General features: G+C 36.8%; 1 protein-coding gene across 2 annotated transcripts in view; it reads left to right on the forward strand.

Moving 5' to 3' along the window:
• The window catches only part of FHIP2A (FHF complex subunit HOOK interacting protein 2A), a 47,355-nt gene that overhangs the window by 23,731 nt on the left and 4,378 nt on the right, over positions 1-19,246 (forward strand). For both annotated transcript variants that reach the window (XM_035269189.3, XM_035269191.3), the window contains 9 exons: positions 1,050-1,340; positions 2,146-2,342; positions 3,780-3,894; positions 4,710-4,786; positions 4,873-5,065; positions 5,259-5,428; positions 5,804-5,947; positions 7,546-7,636; positions 14,066-14,209. In XM_035269189.3, the coding sequence (XP_035125080.2) occupies positions 1,050-1,340; positions 2,146-2,342; positions 3,780-3,894; positions 4,710-4,786; positions 4,873-5,065; positions 5,259-5,428; positions 5,804-5,947; positions 7,546-7,636; positions 14,066-14,209 (1,422 nt within the window). The remainder of the gene's footprint in view (positions 1-1,049; positions 1,341-2,145; positions 2,343-3,779; positions 3,895-4,709; positions 4,787-4,872; positions 5,066-5,258; positions 5,429-5,803; positions 5,948-7,545; positions 7,637-14,065; positions 14,210-19,246) is intronic.

Genomic DNA, 19,246 nt, shown 5'->3' on the forward strand with positions numbered 1-19,246 from the left:
TGGAGAAGTTAGTTTATGATGAATTTTAACCTATGTGTGTAATTTCATTTCAGCTCTTATATTCAGATACTTTTGCCTTGAAGCTAATAATTTGCTAATATGCTTCAGTTTAAATTCTTTTTGTGTTTGAGTGTGTGGATTGGGGGAGGGAGCACCAGCGTTTCAAGCAAATCTTATTTCTATCCTAAAGACATTAGTAAAAAATCTCTTCTGAGTAGTTTCTTATGTTCTTTTTTTAAAAAATTTTTGAGACAGGGTCTTGCTCTGTACCCGGGCTGGAGTGCAGTGGCGTGATCACAGGTCACTGCAGCTTCTACCTCCCAGGCTCGCAATCTTCCTGCCTCACTTCTTTTTTTTAATTTTTTAAATAGAGATGTGATCTCACTGTGTTGCCCAGTCTAGTCTCAAATTCCTGGGCTCAAGTGATCCTTCTGCCTCGGCCTCCCAAAGTGCTGGTATTAAAGGCATGGGCTGCTGTGCCCAGCTTCTTGTGTTCTTGTAAAGTAGAGGTTTAATGAAAAAGTTAGAAAAGATTCTTACATATTTGAGAGAATTTGGGGGCTTTTGCGGAAATCTTCATTTTAATGCTGATAATTTTGAACTTTAAGATATTTTTAAGTTTGTACTTCCCTCCCTGCAAACCACCCCCGCCCCACCCCATGATCTTATAAGAATTAACCTTGAGGCTATGTAGTTATAGTAGTCCAGTGATGAGAAAAAAATTAACTGCTGTTGAAACCTCCTGAAACTTTTTTCCTCACTAATATTAGTTGTTTTAAGCAGTAATCAGATTATCACTAATACTGTTCATTGCTTACGGTCCATGTAAAACATTTTGTAGTTAGTATGAGGAGTGTGATAAACTCCTATGCAATGGTAAAATCATTCTAAAACACACTTGTTAAAAGTCAGAATATTTTCATGTGACATAACATTTATTGCTACTTTTGGTTAGGCATGTGGAATGTTATAGAAAAATCCATTAAAATGTTATTTTCGGCTTAAAAAGTTCTTGCTGTGAATCTTATAAAACATTTATTCCTTTTCAGAATAAGTTGAAATCATTGGCTTCCAAAGGAGTACCAAATGTAATTTTGGAAGATACGTTAAAAGGTCAGGATTCCTTGTCAACAGATACAGGGCAGTCTCATCAGCCAGAGGAACTAGCTGGTGCTGCTGGAATGGAGCAAACAGAATCAGAAGACGAGCCTCCTCAGATGGATGACCTGTCCACAAGCTTGGATAACCTCAGTGTCAGTTCACTGCCAGAGGCCTCAGTTGTTCGTCCAAACCAGGATTACAATTTAGTGAATTCTTTGTTAAATCTTACTAGAAGTCCTGTGAGTTGTGATTTTGACTTTTCGCCCCCAATATGATTTCAATAATGTGCATTTATTTTTTTATTTTTATTTTTATTTATTTATTTATTTGTGACAGTCTTGCTCTGTTGTCCAGGCTGGAGTACAGTGGTGCGATCTCAGCTCACTGCAACCTCCGTCTCCCGGGTTCAAGCAATTCTCCTGTCTCAGCCTCCCCAATAGCTGGAATTACAGGTGTGCACCACCACGCCTGGGTAATTTTTGTATTTTTAGTAGAGATGGGTTTCACCATGTTGGCCAGGCTGGTCTCAAACTTCTGACCTCAGGTGATCCACGTGCCTTGGCCTCCCAGAGTGCTGGGATTACAAGCATGAAGCACCACACCCAGCCAGTAATATGCATTTAAAATAGACCAAGGCTGGGTGCGGTGGCTCACACCTGTAATCCTAGCACTTTTCAAGAGTCCGAGACAAGCCTGACCAATATGGTGAAAACCCATCTCTACTAAAAAAAATACAAAAATTAGCTGGGTGTGGTGACACACACCTGTAATCCTAGCTACTCAGGAGGCTGAGGCAGGAGAATTGCCTGAACCTGTGAGGTGGAGGTTGCAGTGAGCCAAGATTGTGCCACTGCACTCCAGCCTGGGTGACAGAGTGAGACTTCGTCTCCAAAAAAATAAATAAATAAATAAAATAAAATAGACCCAAAAAAATCTCTTTTTCTTTTAGTGTCAAACATTAAATCCTTTTATGTTGATTTTTTTTCAAACAACCTGATGTATATACAATTCAAGAATTGAAGGGGAATTTCTTTTCCCCTTTAGGATGGCCGAATAGCTGTGAAGGCATGCGAAGGCCTGATGCTGTTAGTAAGTTTGCCAGAGCCTGCAGCTGCAAAGTGCCTTACACAGAGCACTTGCTTGTGTGAACTACTGACAGACAGACTTGCCTCCCTGTACAAGGCCCTACCTCAGTCAGTGGATCCATTAGATATTGAAACTGTGGAAGCAATTAACTGGGGGTAAGCACTGTTAATTTGTATTTTCCCATAAAGGCAACTTCTAACACCTACATTTTAAAATTCATTTCTATTTTGCAATCATAGAAATCTTTGAAAAATGTAACACTACTAGTGATCATTAATTGGGAATATGTTCTTGACGCTTATATTAAATTTATCAGTGTAATGAATTGGTGTGGGAACAGTCCAGCTGTTATATAGTTAAGATATTTTTATTTTGTCCATTAAACTGATCAGTTTTTAAGGGCTTACATTAAAACCAGTAATTTCACCTGATTATTTTTATTAAAAACAAAAAGCCCTAAAAGAAGGAATCTCCTTTTAAAATAATTTCCATAGCCTCTAGAGCAGTCTAATCTGTCTCCTGTCTCCTGGCCAGCTTGGACAGAATCTCTTCTTCTACCTCATTCTTTCACCTCTTCTTCCAACCTATTAGACCCCCCAACTTGATTCTCACAGCGAATATATGATTCTTGCAGCATGTTTATAAGTTATTAAAAAGTATAAAGCAGCATAAATAAGTTGCCCATAATCCCACCAGGGATATGCAGTCTAATATTTTTACATAATCACCTTTTGTTGTATTTCTCTGCATTTTTAACGTTTCTTTGTTTTTTCCACTCTTATTTTCTGTCAACATCTATAGGGCAGACCCACTTGTTAACATTATGACTGTATTGCATTTTAGGGCAGGAATAGGGCACTCACTATTTCTCTTTGTAGATCTTCCTTTACCATTCTTTCTTCCATCCCAGCAGCTGAGAACCTCTACCTTTTCATTGATGTTACTTGGTACCACTTAGGGCAGGAGTATGAGGAGCTATCCCAGTGTTTTTTCTCCTGCAGCTCCATTTTTTTTTTCTTTTTGAGACAGGGTCTTGCTCTGTCACCCAGGCTGTAGTGCAGTGAAGTGATCTCAGCTTACTGCAGCCTCTACCTCCCAGGTTCAAGCTCCCAGGTTCTTGTGCCTCAGGCTCCCAAGTAGCTGGGATTACAGGCATGAGCCACCATGCTGACAATTTTTTTTTTTTTTTTGATTTTTAGTATTTTTAGTAGAGACAGAGTTTCATTATATTGGCCAGACTGGTGTTGGACTCCTGACCTCAAGTGATCCACCCGTGTCAGCCTCCCAAAGTGCTGGGAGTAAAAGCGTGAGCCACCATGCCTGGCCTCCTGCAGCTGCATTCTGCTTTAATCTCTCTTCTCCTACTTAATAAGTGAAAATTATTTACAGCTCTTATTTAAAAGGTTTTCTCTTATCTTTGGTTTGTTTTATGGAACCCTCTTCTGACTGTCCTCCAGCATTGCCTGTGTGAATGTACCATACTATCTGAGTGTGTTCACATGCCTTCATTTCTCCATACATAGTGAATAGGATCCATGCTTTTGAATGACTTTGAATGACTTTGGACTCAGCAATTTTTCCTTGTCTTACAGCTTGGATTCATATAGTCATAAAGAAGATGCTTCAGCATTTCCAGGAAAACGAGCCTTAATTTCATTTCTTTCCTGGTTTGATTATTGTGATCAACTCATTAAGGAAGCCCAAAAGGTTTGAAAATTTTTTTTATCATTTTAAGATGTAAATATTTACTAAGTGAAATTAGAATCCCTAATTTATATCTCCAAATATATTTGAATTGTCTTAGAATACCATGGTTAGTAAATAAGTAAACAAAAAAGTGTTTATGTGTTTGTATGTGTATATTACAGTTCTAGAATAAATCAAAGTTCAAGTTCTTCCCTTTTTTATTTCCTTAAATATTATGGTACAGTGCTTTATAAAGTAACACTGACCTGCCTTCAGTCCTGCTCTTTGGGGAAATGTTAATACTATACAGACATCATAACATTTTTTTTGTCCTATTCCTCTTATTTTTGGGAATTTAGAAAACACGAGGCCAGGCATAGTGGCTCACACCTATAATCCCAACACTTTGGGAGGCTGAGGCAGGCAGATCACAAGGTCAAGAGATTGAGATCATCCTGGCCAACATAGTGAAACCCCGTCTCTACTAAAAATACAAAAATTAGCTGGGCGTGGTGGCAGGAGCCTGTAGTCCCAGCTACTCAGAAGGCTGAGGCAGGAGAATCTCTTGAACCCGGGAAGTGGAGGTTGCAGTGAGCCGCGATTGCACCACTGCACTCCAGCCTGGCAACAGAGTGAGACTCCGTCTCAAAGAAAAAAAATATATAAGTGATCCAGTAGCCAACATCTAATTTAGATTTATATGCCACCAATCAGAGGGTCATTAAGCAAGTTTTGTCTTTCCACATTAATTCAGTTGGGGAGTGCAAACTGATTTATTGATGTTACAAATTGTTCTTTCTTTTATATTGAAAAATAATGTTTCTACTATATTCTAGACTGCTGCTGTTGCTCTTGCCAAAGCTGTTCATGAAAGATTTTTCATTGGTGTTATGGAACCTCAATTAATGCAAACGTGAGTAGCCTGTTTTCTTTTGAAAAAAAAAAAAAAATAGCTATCATATCGTTTTTGCCCACTAATTACCTGTTCGTTGTGCTCAGTTCTGAGATGGGTATTCTCACATCCACTGCTCTGCTTCATCGCATCGTTCGGCAAGTGACCTCTGATGTTTTGCTTCAAGAAATGGTGTTTTTTATCCTTGGAGAACAGAGGGAACCAGAAACTCTGGCAGAAATCAGCAGACATCCTTTAAGGCATAGGTTAATTGAGCATTGTGATCACATATCTGATGAGGTAAGCTATGTAGTGATTTAGTATTGGACTTAGATTCTTTGGAATACTGGTTTTAATATATTACACTTGAGATGTTTTCAGTACAACCTCTTTTTATTGGCTTTAGAAATTGAAAGCATGACTCACAAGATGGCAAGAAGAATAACTTATTTAAAGATATTTTTCAGTTGGCTTTTATCAATTTTGGTTTCAGATAAGCATAATGACATTACGAATGTTTGAACATCTTTTACAAAAACCCAATGAGCACATTCTTTACAACTTGGTCTTGAGAAATCTTGAAGAAAGAAATTATACAGAATATAAACCTTTGTGCCCAGAAGATAAAGATGTGGTAGAAAATGGATTGATAGCAGGAGCAGTGTAAGTTTCCATCCAGCTCCATGTGTTCAGCATTTCATGTAGAGATAGAACTTTCTCCTCTTACCTATCTCCTTTATCCTCAAAAGAAATACTTCCTGCAGTTTAAAAGTTCTTAAAAGTAAAATTAGATGCACTGATACTACCATCCTTTTATATGACAAATAATATTGTGTATTCACTAGACCTAATAATAAAATAGTATAAAATGTTAATTTGTCTAGAAAATATACATTATTCTTTAATCCTTTATATTAGCAAAATGTTCTTATGTAAGAAGAAATGTAACATTTTCTAAGAACGTAGTAGAGAATCTTTTGGTTTAGAAAAATGTCATTAAAAAAATATTGTTTTTATATGTCATTAAATTTAACTTAGAGATCTGGAAGAAGATCCATTATTTACTGACATTTCACCAGAAAACACTTTGTCAAACCAAGAGTGGCTTAGTTCTTCACCTCCTGCTACTCCAGACCACCCCAAAAATGATGGGAAAACTGAAGTTCATAAAATTGTAAATAGGTGAGTTGCTATATAAAATTTGACTTCCATCTCTTTTTTTTTAATTTTTAAATTTTTGTATATTTATTATTATAACTTTTGAGATGGAGTCTCACTCTGTTGCCTATACTGGAGTACAGTGGCACAGTCTCTGCTCACTGTGACTTCTGCCTCCTGGGTTTAAGCAAGTCTCCTGTCTCAGCCTCCTGAATAGCTAGGGATTGCAGGCTCCCAACATATCACTTAGCTAAGTTTTATATTTTTAGTAGAGATGAGGTTTCATCCTGTTGGCCAGGCGGGTCTCAAACTCCTGACCTTAAGTGATCCCACCGCCCCAGCCTCCCAAAGTGCTGGGATTAGAGGTGAACTACCAGGCCTGGCCTCTCTTTTACTTGTTTTTATAACATAAAAGAGCTCTGCTCTTAGATGGTTACAGAAATCTCTTATGTACTTAATCTTCTTTAAAGATTTGTCAATTTTGTCTTACTTATGTAACAAGTACCAGCCTGGGGGCAACACCTGATACTAAGATAAAAGCTCTGCTTAACATTAACAGTGGTTAAATGATCCCTCAAAGTAACCTCGCCCCCTCCTTTTTTGAGACGGAGTCTCGCGGTGTCGCCCAGGCTGGAGTTCAGTGGTACGATCTCGGCCCACTGTACCTGGGCTTACTGCAACCTCTGCCTTCCGGGTTCAAGTGATTCTCCTGCCTCAGGCTCCTGAGTTGCTGGGATTACAGGTGTGTGCCACCACAGCTGGCTAATTTTTGTATTTTTTGGAGAGACAGGGTTTCACCATGTTGGCCAGGCTGGTCTCGAACTCCTGACTTCAAGTGATATACCTGCCTTGACCTCCCAAAGTGCTGGGATTACAGGTGTGAGCCACTGTGCTGGGCCATCCCATTTTTTTTTTTAAATATAAATGATTTAATTTTAAGTAATTCCCTATTGTAACAACATTGAGAATTGCTGGTTTGATAAAATTTATAAAACGTGTGCTAAATGTTGTTGGGCTGTTCCTTTTTGTTAGTTCATGGTTTTATGTTTTTTTAAAAGTGCCCTTTTCTGTGGCAACTTTTTTCTCTCTTTTGCTTCCCTTGCAGGCCTAATAGAACTAATAGGCCTGGTTCTAACAGGTTATTTTAGAGAAAAATTGCATGTGGCTCAAGATGCAAAATTAGGGTACATAAAAATCTCAAGTTCAATTACTTAAAACCAGTTTCCTAAGATTAACAAACACCATGGCAATCTGTCATTATACAGCAATCTAAGAGGGGAAAAAAAAAGTCTTTCTTAGACTCACTGCTATTTTAAGTGGAATCAGTAATTTTTAAATAAAACGTTTAAAATAATGAGAATATTTAATCAGTGAGTTACAAAACTCATTCAACATAAGGAATTAACAATATACGATTTCATTTTTTAGGTTTCCATTTGTATTAACGCTTAGCTGAACTTACAATATCACTAGATACTTTCACCATGTTGGTGAAATACTTATAAAGTTATTATTGAATTGTGAGAGTATTGTTGATTATGACCTTTTTCACTTTTACTTTCTGTTTTTCTTTTTTTCATGCAAATGGACATCTTGCATAATTGTGGCCTTTTTCATTTAAGTTTTCTCTGTCTGGTACCGGATGAAGCAAAATCCTCCTACCATGTCGAGGGCACTGGATATGACACCTACCTCCGAGATGCTCATAGGCAGGTAGGTGAAGTCACTAAACTTTGGAAATGAAACCTAAGAATACACACACACACACACACACACACACACACACACACAAACACACACCCCTTGTCACTCTGCCTACCACCACTGTTCCAAGGAAATTAGTTCATTCTTACTAAAAATGAAACCTGGGTCAGGTGTGGTGGCTCACGCCTATAATCCCAGCACTTTGGGAGGCCAAGGCAGATGGATCACTTGAGGTCAGGAGTTTGAGACCAGCTTGGCCAGCATGGTGAAACCCTGTCTCTACTAAAATACAAAAATTAGCTGGGTGTGGTGGCCTGTAGTCCCAGCTACTCGGGAGGCTGAGGTAGGAGAATCACTTGAACCCGGGAGGTAGAGGTTGCAGTGAGCCAAGATCCTGTCATTCCACTCCAGCCTGGGCAACAGAGTGAGACTCTGTCTCAAACAAAAAAGAAAAATAAGGTCTGGTCTCTGCTCTCACCTCTTTTGCTTTGTGTAAGTGACCTTAGTTTGCACTTCACCGATTGTATCTCTGTGTCAAGATTTCTTTATGCTCTTTTAATTTTTTCCCACTTTAAATTATGTCTCACTGGGATCCATTTCTCCTACTGATCCAAAACATGATATCTGAACAATTCTGCCCACCACGCATGCTCGATCGCCATCCTCAGGCTATTATTCTTTTCTCCACCATTCTGATGCAGACAGTGATATACAAGTATAGTCCCTGCTGCCCAGCGCTTGCTCCTTCAGCCCCTGCCCTCTACCTTTCTACCTCACTCAGATGACTTGCTCGAAGGGTTGCTCTTAGTTATTAAATTAAGGAGACTTTCTCATTCTTCTTTCCTCTTTATAGCATTTTACATTGTAAGATTTTTAAAATTGTATTTAAAAACTTCATCCTACAAAGAAAACTTGTCCTGAGATAAAATTCAACATTTTAACTATTTTAAATGTACAATTTAATTTTTTTTAGTATATTCACAATGTTATGTAGCCATCATCACTAAAGCCAGAAGATTTTTGTCACCCCAGAAAGAAACCCTGTGCAAATCAAGCAGTCACTTCTTATTGACTCCTCCTCCCTGCCAACCCCCAGTTCCTGACAACCACTCATCTACTTTTCATTTCTATGGCTTTGCCTATTCTGGACATTTCACAAAAATGGAATCATACTATATGTGGCTCTTTGCGTTGGGCATTTTTACTCAGCATAATGTAATGTTTTCAAGGTTCATTCAAGTTGAAGCATGCATCAGTACTTCCTTTCTTTTTATGGCTGAATATTTTATTGTACAAGTATTTTGATTATTTGTCAGTTAATGGACATTTAAGTTGTTTCTACTTTTTTGTTATTATGATTACTTCTGCTGTGAATATTCCTTTTTTGTTGAATATAGGCTTTCCATTTTCTTAGGTATATGCTTAGTAGTAAAATTGATGGGTCACATACTAATTCTATATTTCACTTTTTCGAGTAACTGCCCCCACTGTTTTCCACAGTGTTGGCACCATTTGACATCATACCAGCAGTGTATGGGGTTCTAATTTCACCATTTCCTTGCCAATACTTACCATTATTTTTAAATTATAGCTACCCCAGTAGGTATGAAGTAATGTCTTCTTGTGGCTTTCATTTACATTTTCTTATGACTAATGATGTTGAGTACCTTTTCATGTACTTAGCAGACACTTGTACTCTTCTTTGAAGAATACATCCTGGCCAAGTGTGGTGACTCACACCTGTAATCCCAGCACTTTGGGAGGCCAAGACAGAAGGATCACTTGAAGCCAGAAATTTGAGACCAGCCTGGACAATCCCCTTTTTACCAAAAATTTTTAAATAAATTATCCACGTGTGGTGGCACCCACCTGTAGTCCCAGCTACTTTGGAAGCTGAGGCAGGAGGACTGCTTGAGCCCCAGAGTTTGAGGCTACAGTGACCTATGCTGGTGCCACTGCACTCCAGCCCCTGGGCAACAGAGCAAGACCCTGTTCCCCCAAAATAAATAAATAAATCATTTGCCTATATTTTAATTGGGCTACTTGTCTTTTTATTGTTGAGTTGTAAGGATCCCTTATATATTCTGCGTAGGCGATCCTTATCAGATATATTATTTACAAATATTTTCTCCCATCTGGGAGTTGCCTTTTCACTTTCTTGATAGTGTCCTTCTACACACAGAAGTTTTACTTTTGTTACTTTTGGTTTGTTTGTGTTTTTTGTTGTTATTGTTGTTTTGAGACAGTCTAGCTCTGTCGCCCAGGCAAGAATGTAGTGGCGCGATCTTGGCTTACTGCAACCTCTGTCTCCTGGGTTCAAGCCGTTCTCGTGCCTCAGCCTCCCGAGTAGTTGGGATTGCAGGTGCACCACCACACCCAGCTAATTTTTGTAGTTTTAGTAGAGATGGAGTTTCACCATGTTGTCTAGGGTGATCTCGAACTCCTGGCCTCAAGTGATTCTGACCCCTTTGGCCTTTCAAAGTGCACAGATTACAGGTGTGAGCCACTGTACCTGGCCAAAAGTTTTTAATTTTGATGAAGTACAACTTAACTATTTTTTCTTTGTGCTTTTTCTGACATACCTAAGAAATCATTGCCTAACCAACATTACATAGATTTTCATGTAAGTCTCTAAGAATTTCATAGTTTTAGTTTATCCACTTAGGTCTTTGATCTATTTTGAGTTCATTATTGTACATAGTGTTTTACATGTAAACATCCAGTTGTCTCTGCAGCAGTTAGTGAAAAGTCTATTTTCCATTTATTGGCTCTAAGTGTAAAGTTTATTTGAGGAGTTTCAATTCTATTCCACTGACCTATGTATCTGTCCATATCCCAGCACCACCCTGTTTTAATTACTTCAGCTTTGTAGTAAGTTTTGAAATTGAGAAGTATGAATGTTCAACTTGATTCTTTCTGAAAATCATGTTGGCTATTTGTAGTCCCTTATAATTCCATGTGAATTTTAGGATTACTTTGTCCGTTTCTACAAAACAACAACAACAGCAGCAACAACAACAAAAAAAAGGTAGTTGAAATTTTTGTAAGGCTTATTACATTGAATCTGTAGATCGCTTGGAGGAGTGCAGCCATCTTAACAATATTAAGGTTTCCAGTTCACAAACACCAAATATTTTTCCATTTACTCAGGTTCTCTTTAATATTATTCAACAGAATTTCATAGTTTTCAGTGTACAAGTCTTGCACTTTCTTCTTTAAATCTATTCCTGAGCATTTTATTCTTTATTGTAAGTGAAATGATTTTGTGAACCTCATTTCTGATTGTTCTTTCCTAATGTAGAAGTACTGCTGGTTTTTGCGTATTGAGTTTCTATCCTGTAACTTCGCTGAGCTGTTTAAACCACTCCCCGACCCCCAACCCCAGCCCCCGCCATTCAAAAGTTTATCTTTTTTAAGGCTTCTGCAACATCATTCTTTGCTCCTGAAGCTTTTAGGTCTCAGGTGTCATTTTTATTCTGTCCTCCATATTAATGATGTGGCCAAAAAAAAAAAAAAAAATCTATCATTGGCCCTCTTTTCTATCTTCATTCCTTTGATATTCTTTTGGTTTAGCATTCATCTCTATGGTGAATTCCATATCTGAAGTATTCCCAAAGCTCTAGCCTCAGTCACTTAGATGTTCTTCTGAGACCTCAGACTTTCTCTTTCCAAAGTAAAACTTATCATTGATTCCTCTAAAACTGCGTCTGCTCCTTTGTTTCCTGCTGTGGTCAGTGGAACATCCATCCTTCTGGTCATCCAAGGTTTGTGTTTCAGAGTTGTCTGGGATTCATTCATCTTCCATTCTCCTTGGCCTCTAGTCTTCTGCCAAGTTGTATCAGTGTTTCCCGTACTATACTTCTGCTGTCTGCCCCCTTCTCCATTTTTGCTTTTGGAGTCCTAGTTTGCATTGTATTACCTCTGCCAGGATTGCAGTAACTTCATAACTTCTTTCCTCAGCTTGTTCCTTCTACTTAGAAGCCATTAACAGATTAATCTCATTCAAGTGTGGATCTGAGAACCCCTTATACTTTATTAACTCATAAACTGTAAATACTTAGACATCAAATCTTAGAATTCAGGATCTTTTTGGATGAATTTTCCAGCGTTTTATCTTTATTTCTTGCTATGACTTTCGCTCACTATCCTAATCTAACATTTACATGCATTTATTGATGCTATTCTGTTTGCCTACAAGTTTTCCTCTTATTTCTCACCTACAATGTGATATCTATATTCCTACACTGTCTTCAATATCCAGATTAAATGCCACCTCGTGATTTATTCTTTTTGCCCTCTTCCTCCTCTCCCTCCCCAACAGTAAAGGTAACTACTTCTTTTTATGCTCGTGGCATTATCTCTGATCTTTTGTGGTCCTTTGTGTTTTCTTTCTTGTATTGGGGTCTAAGGTAATCAGTCTCTTGTGGGTAGGATTCATACTTGACCTACCATTGAATCCCACAAAAATGTAGTGTAGAGCCTTATACATTTTACAATATCAGTAACTATTTAGTATTTGTTGAATAAATAAACAGAATAAAATATTTCACATTTTGAAAGTGAATTTTAAAATGTAAATAGTCTAAATTTTGAAATTTCTCAAATCTAAAAAATGTACATTTAATTTTTATTTAAATTATTTGGATTGAAGTATGCTATTATGTATAACTAATCTGCATATGCATGTAGTTAATTTGTAATACTTTAACTCAAGTCCACATTAATACATGAATTCATCTGCGTTAATACATGAATAAATTAATAGAGTAGCAAGTAACATTCAAATAATAAGTAAACACAATAAAAGTAAAACATATCTTTCAGCAGTACCAATTGGATTTTTAAACTGTTTTTATTCTTTCTGTAAAGTTTATCTCATTTCCATTTTGTGATAACAAATGCAGTTATTATAGTTGTTTCAGAAATATCATAAAAATAAGAAGGATAAAAGAAATTAAAATATTTCCAAGTCAGAATATAAAAGGTCTTAATATAAAAATGATTTATTAAAAATTGAGATTTGGCTTTATATAGAAAATAATCTGTTGAAAGCCAAAGAGTTTAAAACTTGTGATATATTGAAGAAACAGGCTTTTTAATTGTTCTAAATTTTAAAAATTGAATTTAGTGTTTCATGGTAATAATGTGTTTCGTTTTAATTCCAGGTAATTTATAAACTAGAGAGGTCAAAGTAATTTTGCTTTATTAAATCAGGAGAATCTGAAGAGGGAATGAATATGGGAGAAAATAGTGCTTTAAATTTCTTTTGATTAAATTCATTTGGGGGAGACTTTTAAAATTCATTTTTATTATATGAAATATTCTTGTGCTTATACATATTCATAATGTTTGTTCCAGTGATAACTATCTGTAGTGAAAGACCAGGGTTTTTAAAAAATTATTTCCAGTTTGTCACAGACCAACACTTTTGTAAAATACAATAAAAATGAATTCCTGGCTGGGTGTTGTGGCTCACATGTATAATCCCAGCACTTTGGGATCCCAAGGTGGGTGGATCACCTGAGGTCCAGAATTCGAGACCAGCCTGACTAACATGGAGAAACTCAATCTCTACTAAAAATACAAAATTAGCTGGGCATGGTGGCTCATGCCTGTAATCCCAGCTACTTGAGAGGCTGAAGTAGGAGAATCGCTTGAACCCGGGAGGTGGAGGTTGCAGTGAGCCAAGATCACACCATTGCACTCCAGCTTGGGCAACAAAAGCAAAACCCCATCTCAAAAACAAAACAAAACAAAATAAAAATTCCTGTTATAGAAAAATGTAAAGAAAAAAAGACAATACAAACCCTGATTCTTTTATAGTTAGATTCAACAGACATAAAACTCTTCATAGTCAAATTGTTGGGAACGTTTTTAAGTGCTTGCTCTTTCTTTTTGTGCTCATCTCATTGTGGATAGCAGTGAACACTTTGAGAACCAGCACTGGTCCGTGGACCACCTCTGAGTAGCACTGTTTGATCCTATCATAACATTATGCCTAGTGCACATCCATTCTAGGAACGGCAAGCTTGTCTTCTCAGATAACATGCATCATCTGTTGTATAAACCATTTTAGAATAAATTTGAAAACTTGGCTAGGTCTGACTTTGCTTTTTAAATGTCCTCTAAATCTGTGATGAAAATAACTAAAAGATTAAATTCCTTTAAAGGAAAGAGATGTTAGGGGTATTTTAGTAAAGTTAAAATATGTCTTTTTTTCATCAACTCATATTGGTACCAGCAGTTAATATCTTACCTGTGCGCCTAGTCACAGAAAGATCTGAATCATCTCTTCCCCCTCTCCCTTGGCACCTCGAGCATAGCAGACATTCTGCATTCAAATGGTTTTTTATATGCCTATTTGTGGAAATCATTTCTATTTCATCTCAATTTGTTTTTGTTAGTTCTTTAATGATTCACATGCTTTTTTCCCCCTAGTTCCGGGACTACTGTGCTATCTGCTTAAGGTGGGAGTGGCCTGGGTCTCCAAAAGCATTGGAAAAGTGCAATTTAGAAGCAGCTTTCTTTGAAGGTCATTTTTTGAAAGTGCTATTTGACAGAATGGGAAGAATTCTTGATCAGGTAATATATTTTAAAATACTAACTTTTATGTTATTTTGTTGCCATTCATCATGGAATCATCTCAAGTCTTAGTAGATCTTTAATAAAGTACTTTTATTGGTTTCTTACTTTTTCCACTGGATGACTTTTTCTTGAAGCTTGAATGCCAACAACTGGCAGATTCTGATGCATTCTGTATGTTAAAAACATTTATTTGGCCTGATGGCTGCTACAGCATTGTTTATTTTACTTCTCATGATAGGCCATTGCCTTAATATCCTTAACACATTTTGGAGATGGTTAGAAGTGCTTTCCTTTTATGACTTGCTTAGCCTTTTAGTTAGTACATTTAGTACAAATACAGATGCTCAATTTAGAAGACCCTAAATGTCATTTTAGATTGAATCTTAAACACTCTGGTCTGCATAAAATTACAGAATAGTGTTAGATGAACCTGCCTTTTTAGACAAAGCTTGTGAATGATATTCATTTTCATAAGGGAGAGGTGAAATAAAAAAGGCTAATGCACTCCTCTAAAGGTGGATAAAAATCACCATCAGCTGACAGGTTGCTATGTACATCTCATCTGACCGTCAGGATAAATGAATTTGGGATTATGGAATCCCTCCTTCCATCTCTCATTGGCTCATAAGCGTGGTGATGAGAGGGCTTTGAAATGCCTGACCCATTGGAATATAAACCTAAAATAACACAACTAGCATAGTACTTTCCTCAGTATAGAAACTGAGTTGACCAATTTGGAATTAATTTTCAATTGTAAATTAAAGTACTTGTTCTTTTTCTTTTTCTTTCTTTCTTTATTTTTGCTTGGTTCTGGGAACAAAGTACTTGTTCTTTTTTAGCATCATTTTAGTTAAATATTTATGTGAGCATAGGGAGTTATAAAAGAAATTTACTAAATAGACTATCTTCAATAACCAGAAAGTCAAATGAAGAAATTATAATGTAAGAAGTATTTCACTATGTTAGAGTTTAGTCTGCATTGTTTTCGACAATAATCTGTATGAGAGACCAGGTCTTTTTTTTTTTTTTTTAACCTCTTAATAACATGTGCTGTATTTCTAGTGTTGCTTGGTTGGTTGTTTTAAACCTGACAACCAATGTATGCAAATCTGGCAATAGGTATTATGGCCTATATATCATGGCTGTGCAAACCTCCTGGGTAGCCAGGATTCATCAGAGTGTGTGTGTGTGTGTGTGTGTGTTTGAGCCAGTTTGCTAGGTGTAGTTTAAATTTGCTTAAGCTAACAAGCAAGAGGTATAACAATGAGTATCAAGACAGTAATATTTAGAAATTTTGATCAAAATTACTAAAAAATAATCTAAATTTTAAAAAGTAGTTTCTGAATTGAAAGCTCCACCCTGTATCTTCATACTTGAACATTTTTTCTATAGTTTGTAGAGTGCTGACACAAAATAATACATTGAAAACAGAATATCTGAAATGCTTAAAATACTTCTCAGTTTCACCAGATAGTAATTCATAGCACAGAGCTGATTCATACACTGTCTCAATCATTCTTCCTGTAACCCTGTATCCTAGACAAGACAGATTTCTGGTATTACTTTACAAATGAGGAATCCTTGGTCTCAGTTATGTGACTTCCAGCTAGTAAGCTATGGAGCCCAGCCTAAAACCTTTTGTCTTTGAAACTCCTGAGCTGGGTGCTGAGGGGCACACCTGTCATCCCAGCTACTCAGGAGCCTGAAGCAGGAGGCTTGCTTGAGCCCAGGAGTTCAAGGCTGTAGGACTGAACCTAAGGATACTGTGTCTAAGGATAGCCACTGCACGCTAGCCTAGGCAATATGGTTGAGACTCTGTCTCTAAAACAAAGTAAAAACCAAACAAACCCTTGATTTTCCAAGCCTTTTTAGTAAGAACATGGTATCGTCTGATCTCAAAGATACAGCACAAGTCCTGGGAAGCTAAGCATTTTTGGCCTAGGTTTATTTTCTTTATTTCCTAAACATTTTTGCCAAGGGTGATACTTGCTTGTGTTTTATTTCTCTCTCTCTCTCTCTGTCTTCTTCTTTTTCTTTTCTTTTTTTTTTTTAGACAGAGTCTCACTCTGTTGCCCAGGCTGGAGTGTAACAGCATAGTCTCAGCTCACTGTAACACCGCCCCGCAGCCCCTGACCCAAGCAGTTCTCCTGTCAGCCTCCCGGCCTCCCAAGTAGCTGGGATTACAGCCACCTGCCACCACACCTGGCTAATTTTTGTATTTTTAGTAGAGACAGAGTTTCACCATATTGGTCAGGCTGGTCTCAAACTCCTAACCTCAGGTGATCCACTTGCCTCAGCCCCCCAAAGTCCTGGGATTTGTAGGCATGAACCACCATACCCGGCCTTCTTTCTTCTTTTCTCTTTTTCTTTTTTTTTTCCTCTTTGGCAGGGCATTTTCTTAGTAATATATTGCTAATGGGGTCTAGGTAACCTGGCTGAGATTAAAATTTAGTATGAATGGTTTGGAAATTGGCTAATGTCTTCATGCATGGTTGAGAAGTTATGGTATCAAGTATTCATAACACTATTGTGTTATCACAATGTTAATTAAAAAATTATAATGAAAACATTTACTATTGTTTGTAATGGTGGTGATTTTAAGAAGATAGTGAAATACTGAAGTCCATAGTCGAATGTAAAGAACACTGGGAACATTATAAGGAGGCCAAATCTTGTCTCTGCCCTGTGCGTGATGAGTTTGAATTTGATCAAGTAACTTAGCTAGTAGTCACATTTTCTAATTGCTAAGGTGAAGTTGATACTACTTTTTTAAGTCAGAGTTTATTATCTCAAAATTTGAGTTCAGTCCAAAAACATGGGCCAAGCCCATTTGGCACATCAGAGAAATCTGGCTTGCTTTCCTGTCAGGTAAATACTGCGTAAAGTATAAAATAAAGGGACCTCCAATAATAGATATAAACACTTAACTATCAACAACCTCCAAAAAAGCCAGCTTGTTTTAAAGTTATCACCAATAGGAAGTAGAGACCATTTCAGAGTGCAGTGCAACAATTTTATCTTGCTGAAATTTATTTTCATTTCTACAACATTAAGAAATAATTGTGTCAGCCTTAAATTTCTTAAGCAACCTATGACCTAGATTTATGTTAAAATAAACTATAAACCAAAGTAACACAACAAAGAGAAAATACAAAGTCTAACTAGTAATATGTTTGTTTAAAGCCAAATTGTATTGATTTACTTATTTAAGCACCAACAGATGGCAAAATTTAGTGACCTAAAAATCTTAACTACCTGCAGTGAAGAGTCATGTACAATTCTAAACTTAAGTTGTATTTAGAATTTTTTTCTACCTTTTTTTAATGAAATGCATTATTTTAAATTATTTTTTGTAAATGATTTCTTCATACCTAAAACACAATTTAATGTGAATTCATTGTTTATTATGAGTTGAGTCTCAGAGGAAGGCTATTCTGTTGTAAATATTATCAAGGGGGGAGGAATGGAGAGAAGTTGGTTAATGGGTACAAAAATCCAGTTAGAAGGAATAAGTTCCAGTATTCAGTGGTACAGCAGGGAAATTAGTTAACGCAATTGTATATTTCAAAGGAGCTAGAAGAGAATTGTGATGTTCCCAACACAAAGAAAAGATAAATGTTGGAGTTGATGGATGTCCCAGTTACCCTAATTTGATCATTATACATTACACATTGTGAAATGTATCAAAATATCACATGGACTCCCAAAATAGGTACAATTATGGTATATCAAAAAAATACCAAAGAGCCCCCAAGTATTACTAAGTAGGAAAATATACTCTTAAACTATTCTTTATTAGAAATACATATTTCTTTTCCATTTCCTTGCTTACAGCTAGGTTTTGGGGGGAAGAAATGACTCGGGGCAGTTTTTATTCTTTAAAAAAAAAAATCTGTGTTCATGAATCTAATAGTAAATTAGAAAGACTAAAATTGGCCTGACAGCATAAGACTTGGGAGTTTTTGTTTATGTAACAAAACATGTTCGTCACGGTGTTTGTAGCTGTGGTGATTTTAAAAAGATAGTAAAATGCAAAAGTCTGTAGCAGAACTGGCATATGCGTGAGCATTCTCCACTAAATGCCAGGGATTCACTTCGTCATTGCTATTCGCTGTGATCAAGGGTTTGCAGGTGGTTCAGTGGCTGAGAGTAAATCATTCCAATGTGGCGGCTGATATTGCACTTGGTCCTGACTCCTTCTTCCCTCCTCTGTGCTGCACGTCTGTGTCTCATTCTTGCCACCTGGATTCTCTGCAGGCTCCTCCCTGTAGTTAGTTTTGTCCGACCAATCCATTCCCTTTGGTTGCTTAGAAGAAGCAAACTGGAAGGGGTAAGAAGTTTCTGTTGAAAGTTCTCAGCAAGTGGTAGCAACTCTTTGTGTAAAGCTCCTTTCTGTGAAGACTAAACAAACAACTAGAATTCAAGTAAAATTGTGATATTACATACAAAACAAGTGTGAGGAACTGTACACAGATTTATAGCTGTTTGGGGAAAGTTAACAGTCATTCAAGAAATGAGATGATCCCTCTCTGTAATCACCATTTTGAACCTTCTCCTTCACTTTGAGGCATACGGTCATCATCAGTTCTATCCCCAAGTACTTTCATTCTGTTGACAGGGTTCTGTGATTTGACTTTATTTTACTGTATATGTGTTTTTAGGAATTGACACTAGTTGAATAATCTGAGGTGAGGAATATCATTTCTAAAATTCTATTACTATATTTAAAAAGATGTAATATCTTCCCTTCTTGTTCTTTGAGCTTCTGCTCAGTGGGTCCTCTGTAATTAATATTATATATGACACACCGGTGCTTTTTTATGACCTCTGGAACAATTTCCTTAATTGAATCAACCCGCATAAAATAAACATTCTGACTATGTCATGTTATTTGTCCCTATGTGTTTATAAGCTTGCTTTTTAAATTTTTTTTTTTTGTAAATGTTAGGGCTGTGATGTATGTAATTTGACTGAGATGATGAGAGCTAGTTTAGTTGTAGATATTTTCATTGCAGAAGAGCATGTGGAGCAGGG

This window comes from Callithrix jacchus, chromosome 12 (assembly GCF_049354715.1).
Source record: "Callithrix jacchus isolate 240 chromosome 12, calJac240_pri, whole genome shotgun sequence".
Classification (NCBI taxonomy): Eukaryota; Metazoa; Chordata; class Mammalia; order Primates; family Cebidae; genus Callithrix; species Callithrix jacchus.